The sequence below is a fragment of the Sander vitreus genome, chromosome 2 (genome assembly GCF_031162955.1).
Source record: "Sander vitreus isolate 19-12246 chromosome 2, sanVit1, whole genome shotgun sequence".
NCBI classification, from domain to species: domain Eukaryota; kingdom Metazoa; phylum Chordata; class Actinopteri; order Perciformes; family Percidae; genus Sander; species Sander vitreus.
This window is the reverse complement of record NC_135856.1, coordinates 17,671,025-17,687,384: the sequence shown is the minus strand read 5'-3', so window position 1 is coordinate 17,687,384 and position 16,360 is coordinate 17,671,025. Positions and strand designations below refer to the sequence as shown.

The window sequence follows — 16,360 nt, the reverse complement described above, 5'->3', positions numbered from 1 at the left end:
GTATGTAATAAATGTGTATGTAACTTGGTGGTGTTTTTGTTTTCTTGCATCTCAGTCACTTAACCTTAAAGGGCCTATGCCCTTGCAAAATCATAATTAGGATTAATAACAATCATAATTCTAATTGAAGGACTATTTCCCTATTACAGTACATACGCTAATATGAGTTAAGTAGCTGGACGAATAATTTCATGTTGGAAATTTTGCACAGTAATAATTCATAATTCCCACTAACATCAACTATTTAAGTACATACATTTCTACATGACGTTGCAGACTGTTTAAAGCTACCTTCCTGATATGTGACGTTACTAGGCTAGCTAACAAAAGCTAGTTTCATGGCATTTTTCAACTCAGTTACCAGTGGTGGAAAGTAACTAATACATTTACTCAACTACTGTACTTAAGTACAAATTTTAGGTAGGCTATACTTGTAGCATACTTTACTTGATTATTTCTATTTTCTGCTACTATATTTAACTTAATCTCAGAAGCAAATATTTTACTTTTTACTCCACTACATTTATCTGACAGCTTTAGTTAAAAGTTATATTGCAGATTCAAGTTAACAATGCAAAATCCAATCAATAAATAAATTGGGATAATAATATATCAATGGATCATATCATATCAAGGATGTATTAGTCCCAGGGGGGAAATTCCCAAGATACTCAGATAAATAAATAAAAATTAGCTCCACAGTTACCAGCCGCAACATCAAAGCGATGAACACATTAAAGCATCAATAATTATAATCCAATTATATAATATATAAATATATATAAAATGCATTTCTTTATCAAAACAAGATTATCATCTATTACTACTCTAGAATTTGCAGGTCTGATTAAAAGTCGAATAAGCTGCCAAAAGAGAAGCTTGAACTTCTAGACAAATGTATAGCACCTAATATGGAACCCTGTGGCACACCTTTAGACAGAAAAGCAGTTAACAGATACAGAAAAAGTCCACTCAGACAGATATAAAACCCACTGGAGGGCCTTTTCAGAAAAACTCCACTGCCTATGCTTCTTTATTAGAATGTATTGATCAACTGCATAGGAAACTGTACTAAGGTCAAGGAGTTGTCACCAGCATTTCCTGCAAAAGCACATATCATAATGTGATTGCAGCCATGACAGATGGTTGTTTTATAGGACTGCATTCAAGGAGTTTTCTTTCATCCAGGTATTTTGTTTTTTATAGATATCAAAAGTCATTTTCTTGACTGGCATTCCCACTGAGCTCTACAATTTTGGTGAAAGGTGATCAGCCTGCCACACACATGAACAGAAAAGGATGCATTAGCCTTCACACCAATGAGTAACCCCTCTGTTTGTGGTGAAGCGCTATTATACATTAACACTCTTTAAAGCTTCTCATGGGATTTTCTTAACAGTTACTCACGATATACAGTATAAGCCTCATGGTCATGATATTCTATCATTCATGACACACCTGCAGGAATGTCCATATGCAATTGTGAGACCGTTCCACAACTGAGAGCCAAGTTTAACCCTTGTACATCCAAATAAGTTGCCCTGATGTTCTCATAGAAAAGAGAACTGACATGAAATTATATTAATGATATTATGTTTCACTATCACTGAGCTTTTAACCAACTTTTAACCCTGTAAATGCCAGTTTGTATAAGAAAACCCCACAAAAATGTCATTATTTTCGGTGTACTAAATGCTAGTTTATTTTCACAGTCTAAGATATGTCAATGATTAAAAACAACATTGATATTGATGCATTGCATCAAACACTGCAGTGCTGCATAATACAGCACCAATAACCCTAGTGGAAATAGTAAAATAATGTATTTTATATGCCCCAAAGGGCAAACATGGCTCAATCTGGTAAATAGTTAGCAAAATAGTTAAAACTACAATTTTGAAGCCAAGGCTCTAGACGAAAAGCCTGATATAACAGAATGCATGATTTTATGCTGTAATGGCTGTGGGATTAAAAATTGTGGTTTTAATGGGAAGATTTTGTCCTTAAGGATCTAGGTGTCTATATTTTGGATACACAGTTTATTATAGACTCACTATAGGAGATGAAGTTGAACTTATGAAATCCGAATCAGCCAAAATGATAAAAAAAAATCGGTATGTACAGAGTGTCTGATTTACTAAAACAGCAGCTCATTATGCCGTCGGCCCGAGACTGCCCTCCAGACGCACACTGGGAGTAGAGGTTAGCAGAAACAGGGGTGAGATGAGATCACTGCAGCCTGTAGTGATTTTACAGTTCATTGATGGTCAAATTCAAATTTGATAAATTAAAACCAAACTAACCGTCCACTTTTCATTTGTGTTACAGTAATCAGATGTTATGCTCATTAATAAAAAGCTAATTGTTTCATTTTTGTTTAGAATAATCAGTTATATACAAATCTATATTTAGCCTGATTCACATTTATTTCCTCCACTACAACTTTCCTTGGGGCTCTTGACTTTGAGAGTTTTGAGAGTCATGTTCAAAGTTCAATATAAGGTCTCCTATATCACCTACTACTACTACTACTACTAGTACTAATAAAAGTAATGAAATACCACAAATATTAATTTGAGCATTTCGAAGATATATTCATTGTTGAGACCTTAATGATAACAGCTCTTTTCAAACAAATATGGGAATGTCCTTTTATTAAATAAAGAATAAATTACAATAATGACAAAGACATTAAGGTACAAAGAACTCAATACAACACTGAAAATGATATCTCAATACCACAGCAAATTTGAGAAAAGTGGTTATTAAATAAATGGACATAGTGACGTTCTACTGATTTAAAGGAATTAGTGATATGTGCATAGTGTGCTGTCAGTTTAGTTACAGGAGTTAAGACAGCAGCGTTTTTACCTCATGAAATAGCAATTTAATGTACACATCACACATTCAGAATTGCAGTGATGTGTGAACTGATTGGCTGTAAGCAATCAGGCAATATGGGCAAGCATGCACACATAAACACTGTTTCAAATTTCTGCTTGAAACCTTTGACTGCATTAAATTCACAGACAACTATTCGTTGTTAAGTTTGTTGCAGATGTCACATTTCATATCAAAATCACACAAATGCATATGAGTGTATAAAATGATGATTCAACTTAAAAAAGAAAGAAAGACTGATTTACTTGTAGTTTTGGCATATTTGTGCTCTACTGCAGACACTGCATGACAGAACAGTTTAAATGTTTCTGAGAAAAATTTGGTAAACATGTTTACAATTTAATAAATCTAATTGATTTGGAATAATTACACCAACACTTTGAGTGCATACCACTGGTGTAATATCATTAAAGCTTCTTGTAAACCTGACCTGGAGATAAATCTTAGTTATCACTGACAGCAGTAGAGGACCCAAACTCTGTAAACTTCATCAGGAAATAACACTGGACTGTGTAAAAATGTATCTAAAAATCTCAGCAGTCGGAATGTCTGAGGACACCAAGTATTTCTTGTTCTACTGAGTAACTGCTTATACATGGGAGAGTGCTGCCACCAAGTGGTGAACAATATTGATTTTATTTTAAAAAGGCATTTAAGGTGGAGTCAGTGGTTTTAATCCAATATACTTTTTGTCAAATTCAGCAATTATCTCCTCACGGTCCGCTAGCTGTCTCCTCTGTGTGTGCGCTGAAAAAGAAATTGAGTGTTCATACACAGTCCTGGCTCTGTAAATGGGAAACAAACAGAACAGGGGAAAGGCCATGGTTGTATAAAGAGAAAGTCAGTAGGAGTAAAGGGGCACTAAAAAAGGAGCACTGACAGGAGGGGTGTATTTCTTTAGGTGTTGAGTCCAAATATTAACAATCTTTGTCCAGGATCGCTGACTCCACCTTTAACACAAATATTGGTCACCACATCAGAGTTCTGTATGTTCACAAAAAGCATTGGCACAAGACATCAAACAGAAAATAATAATTAAAAAAGTAAGTTTTCTGTTCACCTATCATCAGGTATACTAATTACACCATTGGTCCTATTTCTTTTGGGTCAGAAAAAAATCTTTTCATGAAAGGCCAGTGGGTATAGTAGGTGAAAAATGCATTACATTTACCGAGCCTTACAAAAAACATGCAAAGGTAGTGTTTTTTCTTGAAAGTACATGCTGCAGGCTTTTAGATTAACAAATAAAATTGGGTGCACGTTGTCCATTTAGCTGTCAAAATAGTTAACAACGTCAATCTGAATCCAGAAAAAAAAGAGTAATATTTATTAAAACCACTGATGTGTTTCATACTTCCTCCGGGGTCATTGCAAGAGCATACACAACTAATGCAAGTAAGCAAAAATGCACTGGAGCACATTTCTTTCCTCTATACCCACTGTGGTGTAACAAAGCATGTTGAGCTGTATCATCATAAAATTTTCAGTTTGTGTGCACTATTATGGTGAACCATGTAGTTACAGAATCTGCAGTATGCACAGTCATGCACCTTGTGGACCATTTAATTACACACAATTACACACACACTGCTGCCCACAGAATTGCATTTCATATGTGACTGATGCTTTCTCTCATTTTAGTATGCAGGTTTGTGCAAGCAAATGGAAAAATGGAAAATCAAACATAAATAGCACAAGGGAACACTGGAGTAATTTGTTTTCTTCGTGAGGGTGGGTATAAAAGAAGACAGCACAGCGTGTACTGTTTGTTAAGCCCCCCCCCCGACAGTAAAGCCACAGGGATTCGTCGATTTGTCTGAATTCAGACATCAGTTGCAACACATCACTAAAACTTTTTTTTAAAACTGTGTCTTAAACACATAATAATGTGGCACTTTCTAATCTTACACAACCTGTTTCATGATAAATGACAAGGCATTGGCAGTTGATAAATTGTTAATTTTATAATGGCACTAAGTTAAATCAAATCAAATATTCATAGGAATGGCTTTAAAATGAATCCGGAGGGGTTTGATATGTGTTTGTGGGGAAGAATATGTAGAAGATTAAAAGGTTTTTCAAGCATGCAACGATGCCGTGGTGACAATGATAATAATATTTCATAGATTAATCCATCCGCTTCATTGCACTGTTTGTATTCTCATCTCACTCTGACTGAACTGACTACAGGTTGCTTTCTTGGGTGTCATTGGAGGATATGGGGTGGAGACCCCCGTTCTCGTTCAGTCTCTTGGCACGATACGTTTCGTAGTGAATGTTGTGAGTGACCTCCTTCAAATCCTGGAGGTGAGACCTGAAAAAGAGAGATACAGGTACACAGAGGGGCCATGTTACTAGTTATGTATTTATCTATTTGACAGGGAGGTATCAGCATTATTGTGTACGTTTTAGTGATTTTTATGTTTAGGTTTAATACAGCACTAAAATCTTGCCAACTGCATAAGCATTATTGAACCCAGGAAAGCATCTGAATCAATAGGATTTGCCAAAGAGTAACATTTAAAAAGATACCCTTATGAGCAAAGAATTTGGACAAAAATATGTGCTTATTATGCTTGTTTTCACAACATTATGTTTCATAACTGAAACTATTAGTCAATTAGTTTATTGTCAGAAAAAGTGACAAGAAACTATTTTGGTCATTGATTAATCATTTGAGTCATTTGTTTCAGCAGAAATGCCCAAACAAGTCCTGGTTCCAGCCTCTCAAATGTGAATATTTGCTGGTTTTCTTAGCCTTCTGTGGTAGTAAACTGAATATCAATATATTATAATAATAATATTCAATTTAAAGACTTCAATTGTGATTTTTCACAATTTTCTGACATTTTAACTCAAGAAAATAATCAGCAAAATATTCCTTAATGAAAATAATCATTAGCTGCAGCCCTATTTTATTTATTTTTTTTACCCACAATTTATGTTGTTGAATACTGTGACGCAAAGAAAGTTTCCTAATATGTTATATCCCATGTCTCTAATGGCTCCTTAAGTCCAGTTTATTGCATTGAGTTTGGTTTTAAAAGAGTTTTTTTACCTGATCAGGAAATCTCTCAGCTGAGCAAACTCACAATGGTTGGGGTTTTCAACTGCAACAAAAAAATTTCACAGAATCAAGTGTCATATCTGGTCCTTTGCACGACACTATCAATATTATTCCTATATGACTGTAAATGTTACTTATAAAGAAAGGCCATATAACCCACCTTCTACGATGCCCCACGCTGTCTTCCTCCCCAGAACTCGTTTGCCATTCACTTGATATTCTTTGTCGCTACCCACAACAGCAAAGGGCATCGCCTCCTATGAACAGAGACATTTCAACACGGTTTAGTGTACCGAAGAGAGCTGCACAAGGTTTATGAGATAAAACTAATACACACATGCCCCAGTGCCCTGACATTCTGTTTGGAGGAACCAGTGCGTGAGTGTATAAGAGAGAGAGTGGGTCAAGCTGGGTGTAAAGTAGGGATGAGGAAGACTACGGTGACCGACAGGGGCAAATGCCCTGTAACTTAAGAAAACACACGCAAATAGACAAAACAGAAGCAAATTAAGAAAATAACTTCATTAATTTGACAACACGTGCAGCATTCAGCAAACGCGCTGCAAATGCACACAACACAACCAAATACATAAACGCACTGCAAATATGAAACGATGCAAAAAGAAACGCACACAAACCCAGAAAACAAATGCGACAAAAAAACGCAGCATCCAGATTACACAACGGAAGTTCTCCAGACCTCTAGAGGGAGCAGCTAGTGGAACAGCTTGATTTTCGACCCCACGGAGAGAGAGCACTCTGCCTTTTTATTAGAGTTGGGTATGACTGCAGCCTGGAGAACTCCATAGACTGTATATTAAATTCATATTATTATTATTATTATTAATAACATAATATATTAATAATATACAGTCTATGCTCCCGTCTCATGCCCTCCCGGCTGGTGCCGTCCCCGTGCTTCGGCTTTTCAAAATAAAAGCTTGCGTCTGGTCCACTATGTCTTTGTACTTTGGTGTGTTGGATGTTTGTGAACTAAACAGTACGGCAATCATGCTAATGAATACAATAACCTTTTCATCAGATGTCTTACTTACAACACGTTGGAGTTAGCAAAGCAGTTTTGTGTTTGTATGTGCGAGCGGGATTTATTCAGATTGATAAATCCCACGGTAAATTGGCTGGTTTACTTAACAAGGACGGACTGTAAATCCTGTCTTTTTTTTGTATTTCAAGAGCGAATTGCTCCACAATATGAATACAGATTGATCACTTATTTTTGGTAACCGTTGTTGTATAATCACAATATTACACTTGAGGAGGCCTATACTTCAGTAATGCGCCTTTCGGACCTGGAAATTAAACCCTCTCATGTAATACGGCTTAAACAAATGTCAACATTAAACACTGATGCAGTTTTAAATGTTTTATTACCACAAGTTTACAGACGTCTCTGCTGATTGAGTATCACCTGTGACCTGAGCCGAGACACACCCACCAAACGAGAGAAAACATATCTCAAACATAGACTTAATATTTACAGTCTATGCAGCCGTTGCAGCTCTCTCTCTCTCTCTCTCTCTCTCTCTCTGTCTCTCTCTCTCTCTCTCTCTCTCTCTCTCTCTCTCTCTCTCTCTCTCTCTCTCTCTCTCTCTCTCTCTCTCTCTCTCTCTCTCTCTCTCTCTCCGTGGGGTCGAAAATCAAGCTGTTCCACTAGCTGCTCCCTCTAGAGGTCTGGAGAACTTCCGTTGGGTAATCTGGATGCTGCGTTTTTTTGTTGCATTTGTTTTCTGAGTTTGCGTGCTTTTCTTTTTGCATTGTTTCGTATTTGCAGTGCGTTTATGTATTTGGTTGTATGCTGCGCATGTGTTGTCAAATTAATGAAGTTGTTTTTCTTTTTGCATCACTTCTTTTTTTGGGGTTTGCGTGCTTTTCTTTTTACATCGTTTTTTATTTGCAGCGCGTTTATGTATTTGGTTGTGTTGTGTGTATTTGCAGCGCGCTTGCTGAATGCTGCACATGTGCTGTCAAATTAATGAAGTTGTTTTTCTTGATTTGCTTCTGTTTTGTCTATTTGCGTGTGTTTTCTTAAGTTGCAGGGCGTTGGCCCCTGTCGGCCACTGTAGAAGACTCATTGGACAAATGTGTGTGAAAGAAAGAACAGAACCACTTACTCTGATCTTGTCATTGTCGCTCTTGTCCTCCATGTCCTCATCAAACTCTTTCTGTGGGTAAAACTCAATCCCACCCATCTCCAGCTCCTTCCTTACCTACAGCACAAACCAAAGCCAGGGAACAACACAGATCTGTGACACAACTTCACCTGAGCACTGTTTCAAATCAGTTGTTTTAGCATTCATTTGTCATTTGTTTCTGGTTGCCCGATGAATGTAATATTTACTCTCCTTTTAGCTCTGTTTTTGGTCTCTACCACTAACTCCTGAGAGAGATATCTGGCTCTTTAGCTGCTAAATGCTTCACTATGTTCACCAGCTGGTCGCTAACTTTGTCTTACTGCTGTTTGGTGCTGAGCAGGTGGTGTACAGTGGGTTGTTAGAGCTTTTTCACTGAAAACAGCTGCCTGCTGTGGCTGAAAATTATGCTATGAGAGTGAAGCAAAAAGCTGCGGGACGTAAAACCAAAAACTTAGTTAAAAGATGCTAGAATGCTCCATAGAAATGAGTGGAACTGCAGAGTTGAGTGATGATTCTCTGTGGGTTTGTCACTACATACATCACCTTTCATATTACACATAGTCATTTAATCCATTGTAAATACAAAAATATTGATTAGAGCAGCTTTAAAGGCCAAAATATGTACTGAGCAGGACATTTTGAAGTTGAAAAATATACCTATCTATGTAGAAGACAAACATATTTTTGGCATTTCTTGATAACTATAGGCATCGACGTTGACATATAAATGGATACCATTATCAATACCATTTTGGAAAAATAAGCTAATATTGGCTGATATATAGGCCTTGCTGGCCGATTTATCAGTCTAGCTTCAGTGGAATCATCATTGGTAAAACTTACCCGCTGTTTGAACTCCTGTCTCTCCTCAGTGGTCATCGTATCTGCCTTTGCAATGACAGGAATAATGTTGACCGAGTGACTCAAGCGCTTCATGAACTCGATGTCTAGTGGCCGAAGACTGGGACAGAGATACAGACAGACACAGAACAGAAAAGACAGACAAGGAAAGTGAGTAAGTCGGTAGATTTAGAAGCTGTGATTCTCCCAGAACGCGCGCATGCGACAGTGAAAAGAGGATTAGAATAACAAATAGCAAAAAGGGGCACATAGATTTTATTAGTCATGCTTCATACGTTTCATTAAATTTCCCTAGTCGTGTAGCAATTAAAAAAGACTTATAGTGTGGAAGTTATTTGAAAAATGGGCTTATCATTAGACAAAGGTTGTGTCCCAGTTCTTGTTTGCCTGCACACAAAACATCCTGTCGGTCTCAATTACCCTGGCTAAGAAGGATAGGATACCCTGGCTGTATTACACAAAAGACTGTATCCATTTATCCACTAAAGAGCAATTTCACAGCTGCCAGCATGAGCCAATTGTGTTCAGAGGTGTTCAGGGGAGAGAATGTTGTTTCAATACTTTCAATAGTAGCTCTCTTGATTTAAGGCTTAGTTAATCTGAAATGAAATGTTTTTGGATAAAGGAGCATAGACTGTATGCTGTATATGTATGTATGCTGCTCTCTTTGCCAACAAATTACGAAAAACATGTTTTAGATCAGATACGTGACTTTACTAATCTCTAGTGCTGACAGAGTTTAACTCACGAGTGTCCAGTTGGGGTGATAAAATAGAGACAGCAGTGCACCCTGGTGTCAGGTATGCGCTTCTTTCTAGTGATGTTGACCTCCTCCTTTAGGAACTTCTCATACTGCTCATTGATGTACTTGGAAATGGGCTCCCAGCTGTGGATACGGCAGAGAGGGGCAGTTTGAGAGAACAAGTTACTTGGTCAAGAAAAAAGAGAAGGAGAAGAAAAAGACTTCACTTGAGTAGGAACATTTTCAATAAGGTTTCAGGGAACAAAATGTTGCTTTTGGTAAGGTGACAAGTAAACAATAGTTCTTGGTAAGATATGCAGTAATGATGACATTTATGCAGCTTTAATGATGCAGGAAAACCCACCAGTTGTCGTTATTAATTAGGTCTCCAAAGCCTGGAGTGTCGACAACTGTCAGCTTCATCTTCACACCACCCTCCTCAAGGACTGTAAGAAACATAAACCACAGTGTTGCTTTGTATTTGGAAAAACTATCTATTTTATAGAACTGGTCTGAATATTGAACATATTGAACACATGTTTATGTTTGGAATAAACAGAGAAACAGCTACAGACACAGCAAACAAAGTATGAATGATCTGATTGAGATATTTTTATGTCACTCACATGTCTCTAAAATTTATGTTTTATGAGAGGAACTCAGCAATGAGTAAAACAAGCCTGAGCAAACCACAAATTGAGCCATGTTTACCTCTTCGTTTCAGTTGTCAGCAGGGGTCGTTCATTGTTACCATGGAAACACAGCTCTCAGTTCAGAGACTATCTGATGTTATGGTTACTTTTTAGGCTTTAAGTAAGAAAGCCTAAATAATATCTTCTCTTTGTGAAAGAGATATTAGCAGAATAGATTTTTTTTTTTTTTACTAACAGTGAATCTTGTGTGCTTCGTTTGAGAAGTCCTATTATAATTTCAATGTGACAGACAGACACACATAGACTGGCTGGATAGTCGAAATATGCATTCTGAGAAGGTGGAAAAAGGATGACAGAGGTTATGTGAGACAAAAAAGACCATTTCAAAAGCTCAGTCTGTCAAACAAAAGTCAAATGAAAATGAAAAGAAGTTCTGATGCAGTTCTGTATATGTGTGAGCAAATATTATCTGGGCTGAAGATCAACAAGTCTGTCCACAGGCCCTGACAGAAAAACACTTTGAAAATCCTCACAGTTACGGACATTACTCCTAGGATTGATGTATTTGTGTCAGCGATCCAGTCGGAATCCGTAGGCCCAAGAACAAGCTGTACTAAAAATCTGAAAATGACTAAAAACATTTGTCATGACGTAGTCAAAGTCTTAGTCATGTTTCTTACTAAACCCTTTGCCTCCCTGCCTTAACCTTTTTTGATATGGTTGCCTGTCGTGACTGACCACCTTTAAACAAACCCTGCTTTGAACCATAGACACAATAAATTCTGGAAATCCAGAATGTTTGAATTTACGCTAGCACATTGACACCATTAACTGTATATAAAGATGGACGACACGTCTCCACTTTCTCCCACTGTACAAAAATGAAGCCAATATATCTGCCACTTCAGCTGCCATCTTGCACATTTGGAGCCAGAGTCTGCGCGCTAGTGACCGGGCGGTGGAGCCGTGGCATCGAAGTCCCGCCCATACCACTTGGTATGGCAGTTGCACCGCCCTCAACCATAAGGCTCGACAAAGAATGGTTAAAACTGCAAAGCACATCACTAGGACAGAGCTGCCATCCATGGCGGACCTCTACACCCAGCGGTGTAGGAAGAAGGCCCGGATCCCTGAACAACAATCTGTCGTCTGTCAGTGATCTGTCCATCAAATTTCCGTTGAATCCATTTTTTCATATTTAGATATTTTGCAAACAGACAGAACTGACAACCTTCTTCCTACTTTGTTGGTAGAGCTAACTACTCCAAATAGACACAGGTCAGGCAGTTAAAAAAAAAAATCATATCTAGTATAATTGTTCCAAAGCAACGTACCTGGAAGGAACATTCATTCTTAGTAAACGGACACAGCATACAAATCATCAAAGCCTCTCACACAAAGTACCTGCAGAATAAACAGAAGGTGGCCAGAGCATTTGTAGCTCAACTAAAATAAATGGCAAGCTCCCTTGGCAGCTACCAGGGTGCACTAATAGACTGTAAGTAGGCTATGTGGGACTTTTAAGAACGCGGCCAAAGATTGTTAATTTTCTCTGTCAAATTTAAATGCTGCTATAAATGTCTGGCTCTAAAAAAATAAGAGAAACTCTCTCCCTGTACTCACCATGAGACACCGCTTTGATGTCTACAGTTTTGGGGATCTTCTCATCACGGGCCCATCCTGCGCTCCTCCTGCTCACCTGGGACTTGAATAGGGTGTTCACCAGAGTTGACTTTCCGAGACCGCTGTGACCTGAGACGGAAAAAAATGAACGAACAAAGCCAAAGAGCAGGGAACAATTATATAAAAAGAGAGATGGAGAGCGTCCAGGTAAGAAGGAAGAATTTTGTTTGCTTTGCTTTTCTCCAAGAACTAAAATCCTAGACAAAGAATACAAATATTCTCTTCACAACTTTACACAGATATTCATCTTTTACCTAATTCTGTAACTTACCGACAACCATGATATTAAAGTCAAAGCCCGTCTTCATGGTCTTCTTCCTCATCTGCTCAATGATAGTGTCGATACCAATGTACCCCAGCAAAGTGGATCCACCGCTGGAGCTGTTGGAGTCTCCATGACCATGACTTCCATTGTGTGCTGCAGTGTGACCTCCAACATGGCCCGCACCATGGCCCACACCATGGCCCACACCATGGCCCACACCATGGCCGACATTATGACCCACACTATGACCGTGACTCCCGATGGGGACTGGAATGGCACTTGGAGGAAGTGAAACGCCGCCTCCTCCCCCGATGCCCGGGCCCTGGGGTGGGAAGGGGCTGGAGGGTGAAGGAGCCCCCACATTTGGGGGCTTGGCAGGAACGACTGGTTTGGGTCTCACTTCTGGAGGAACTATGTCTGACATGTCTGCAGAAGAAAAGGAGAGGAGGTGGATATACAATACAATTTTTCATCAACAGAAAATACTGCCACATTAGGAAGTAGGCCAGTAGAGCATGCTGAGGCCTCTCCTCCTTTTAAGTTGCTCTACATTGAAGAAATGGGTTGTTACAGTGGTCTTAAAGGTCAATATATTATTTTTGTCATGTACATCTAGCCACGCAGAGAGTTTTGGTTTTAAGACATCTGTCTTCAGAGTAATGGGGACATTGTTTGTGAAAAGAGATGTTGCTGTTGAACCTTATCAAGCGAATTGGGTATCGGCCAGATCTCACATATCCACATTGAATACAGTTTCTTCATCAGTGTCATTATAAAATTCTGTATTTCCAATTTCAGTGAGGGCCATCAGCCAAATTTCTAAAGCCACAGAAATCTCTAGTGTATGATAGTGTTTCTAGTGTAAGTCAGGTATCGGATCGGTACTCAGCGAGCGAGAACGATACAGGCCGGGACGATATATCAGCTGATAAGAGCTTATTGCAGATAAGTATCAGTGTAGATGTTGGCTGATAACAACAAATTGCCGTACAGAAATGCAAAATATATATTTAAAGTTATTTGAGGAACAGTGTCATCGTCCTTACTTGTCCACCAGAGAGCAAGTTTATTTTTCAGATGCAAAATGTTCTGCTAACGACATATCTTGGTGGTCACAATTAACTGACACGCTTAATAATACAAATACAATTTGGAAAACAGTTTCTGCACAATGCGTTTGCAATTAATACAGACTAGTGAGCAGCCCTATGTGAGAATATTTTCAAAGCGTGTTAGTTACCCCCCCCACCCCCCCTTTCAATGTTACAGTATGCATTGTTGTTAAATGTGTCACTATGTCGTTCGGTACCTTTTACCTTACTTTTTGTAAAAGAGTAAATATAAATATATAAGGTAATTAGTAAATCGACTAAAATGACTACTGTCGACTCAAATTTGAATGCTTTCCAGTTTTCTCAGTCTACTGTGATAGTAAACTGAATTGGTCAGACAAACTAGACTTTAGAGGTTTAGGATGTTACAGTGGACTCTGACATTTGGTATTTTAGACCAAATGACTACGTTAATTGATAATGCAACTCACCACAACTGAAACTATATTCACCACTATTTTATCAGGGTGAATAAATCTCAGAAATGGATACTAAATTGGTATATGCATGGCTTGACACCACTACTGGTAAGTTAGAAAACAGTGTATGTTTTTTTGTGTGAACTGATCCTTTAAGTGAAGCAAACAGTGCAGGCAGATGGTAACAGTAAATTGATTACCTCATCCCTACAGGGTGTGCACATGGATCAGCCTGCTGCCATGCTTTAAGTCTGTGCATCCGCAATGCTAGATACAGATGACACAGGTCACTGAGGCAGTGGCTGTCACTTTGATTCATGCAGCCCAGCTCCCCCTCTCTGCTTGCCCTCCTGCTCCATTGAATCATTGTGAGCTAAATACTGCAGGCAAATCACACTTGAAAACTAAAACATACAATAGCTGCTGACATGATAGCTATGACATGTTTTCAATACTAAAAATCCGTCCGTTATTTTTGTTCTGGGTGGACGTGCAGATTAACGTTAAGGGCCACTACAAGCCACTACAAGGCTCCATGTTTAAGCTAACCATTTTGTATCTTTTTACAACACACGAGGTAAGCTCCATCACAGCCTGTCGAGCTCTATTGTCTCTCTCCAGTCATGCTGGATAATAACGTTAACGTTACCAGCTAGCGGCGGCTCCGTGTTAGCTGCTAGCTACTAACAATCCGCTGATGTAGCTACGTTAGTGTCACACTTACCGATTCCCGTTCAATTGACCCGCAAATCTGCTTTTAGTTGACTGACCGATCAGTTGTCGCTGTCTGGGCCCGATAACAAACGATGTATATCCAAACACAGAGATAACAAGATGAGAGGGGTCATGTGAATAGTCTGGGTACCTTTCCTTCCCTCCGGCCCTGAGCCCCCCTTTTCCGTTACCAAGGTGACAAGAGGAGAGGGAGTGGGGAGATGCAGCGCGCATGCGCAGTATGACTACCTCAAAGGGAAACCAATTTGGTACAGTGTCTTCTGTCAGTAATGCATGCAGACTATTTTTAGGGACCATTTTAGATTACATTATAATTGGACAAAGTTATATGGTGAAAGAAGTATTCAGATCATACACTTAAGTAAAATTACCCGTAGTTCAATGTACAATAACAATACACCATACAAGTATAGGTTCTGCATTCATACTTTTACTTAAGTTAAAGTGTAGAAGTATTATGAGCAGAATATACTTAAACAAAATCAAAATGGATCACTGGTGCAGAATGGCCCCTGCCACTGTTATATTATTGGATAAGTATGAGCCTATTTACGCAGAGCTACATTTTAATGACTTTATATATCGAAATACATCATATCTATAGAATCATATTGTATTTTGCGTAAAATCGTACTTTGTAAAGACTAGTATTTGTAAATGCAAGATAAATGTAGTGGAGTAAAAAGTACAACATTATCCTCTGAATGTACTGGAGTTGAAGTAGCAAAGAATTTAAATACTAAAGTAAAGTACAAGTACCTTAAAATGGTACTTAAGTACAGTACCTGAGTAAATACAGTTACATTCCACCACTGTATTGACCTAATACCTCAATGTCAAAAAACACTTATTTCAGTGGCAGGATATGTTATATTAATGGATTATTATAACTGATGCATTAACATGTAAGCAGCATTTTAACATTGTAGCTTGTCTGGGTGGAACTTGTTTAAACTGCTTTACACAGTGGTGGGTAGTTTGATTTATAACAAACCATATTTTACAAACTTATGTTTTCCATTTAAAATCATAATCTGCTAAATAAGTGTAAAACAAATATAGTGGAGCTATCTGACAATCAACCTTAGTTGGACTACAGAACTGATGGACATACAGTATGCAACCTTTTTTTAATCAAGGCTATATCCTGTGATATTACTACAGGATTTACAAGGGTGACTTACCTAGTACCTAGTACTTAGTACTCACAATTTAGCTCTGAGTTGCTCTCCTGTCGTCCTTCTTTAGCTGTCCTTTCTACATTGTGTTGGCTGTGTTTGTTTGTCTCTGTGGAGGGCTGTGTTGGAGGGTTAGGGTTCGATAGAGTCTGCTAACCAACGTTGTAGTGTCTCTCTTCAGCATGTCTGTTGCTCTACTGATAAGGAGCAACGTCTTAATTCCCTCTGCTATCCTCTTTGCCCCCCCCCCCCCACCCCAATCTGACTTCCCACCCCCTTAGATATAAAAGTATTGGACTTTCAAACAAGCGATGAAAGAGTCCCTGCCATGTGTAATTTAAGGGATTGGTTGACTTTGTTCAGATAAAGTCTTCCAAGTGGTTTGGATATCTCTGTACTCACCCACGTACACTGACCCCGGGTAATACATGGTGACGTAATACGGGTCCTCTGGCTCCTCCATGATAAATGCTCTGTCTGCTGGAGAGTAATTTGGTTGTTGTAGTGGGGGGAAAGCTGTTGTTGTTGTTGTCTCGTCTGGTCTCTGGTGCACTCTGTGCTGTGGCTGATGTGATGGCAGGTCAAAGACCC

At 38.7% G+C, this 16,360-nt stretch overlaps 1 protein-coding gene across 3 annotated transcripts; it reads right to left on the bottom strand.

Annotated features, from left to right (window-relative positions):
- Positions 1-2,637: 2,637 nt before the first annotated feature.
- On the bottom strand, positions 2,638-15,972 carry septin3 (septin 3). 3 transcript variants are annotated; one of them, XM_078281451.1, is made up of 10 exons: positions 15,776-15,972; positions 12,332-12,751; positions 12,001-12,129; positions 10,089-10,170; positions 9,731-9,868; positions 8,965-9,082; positions 8,101-8,196; positions 6,129-6,225; positions 5,960-6,011; positions 2,638-5,215 (listed from the first exon to the last, which is right to left on the bottom strand). In XM_078281451.1, exons 2-10 carry the CDS (start codon positions 12,747-12,749, stop codon positions 5,086-5,088), a joined length of 1,260 nt encoding a protein of 419 aa, XP_078137577.1. In that variant the 5' UTR covers positions 12,750-12,751; positions 15,776-15,972; the 3' UTR covers positions 2,638-5,085. The 3 variants fall into 3 exon arrangements, with proteins under 3 accessions (XP_078137577.1, XP_078137569.1, XP_078137586.1); XM_078281443.1 differs by having other exon boundaries at positions 15,801-15,972; XM_078281460.1 differs by lacking the exon at positions 15,776-15,972 and adding an exon at positions 14,581-14,730.
- Positions 15,973-16,360: the final 388 nt, after the last annotated feature.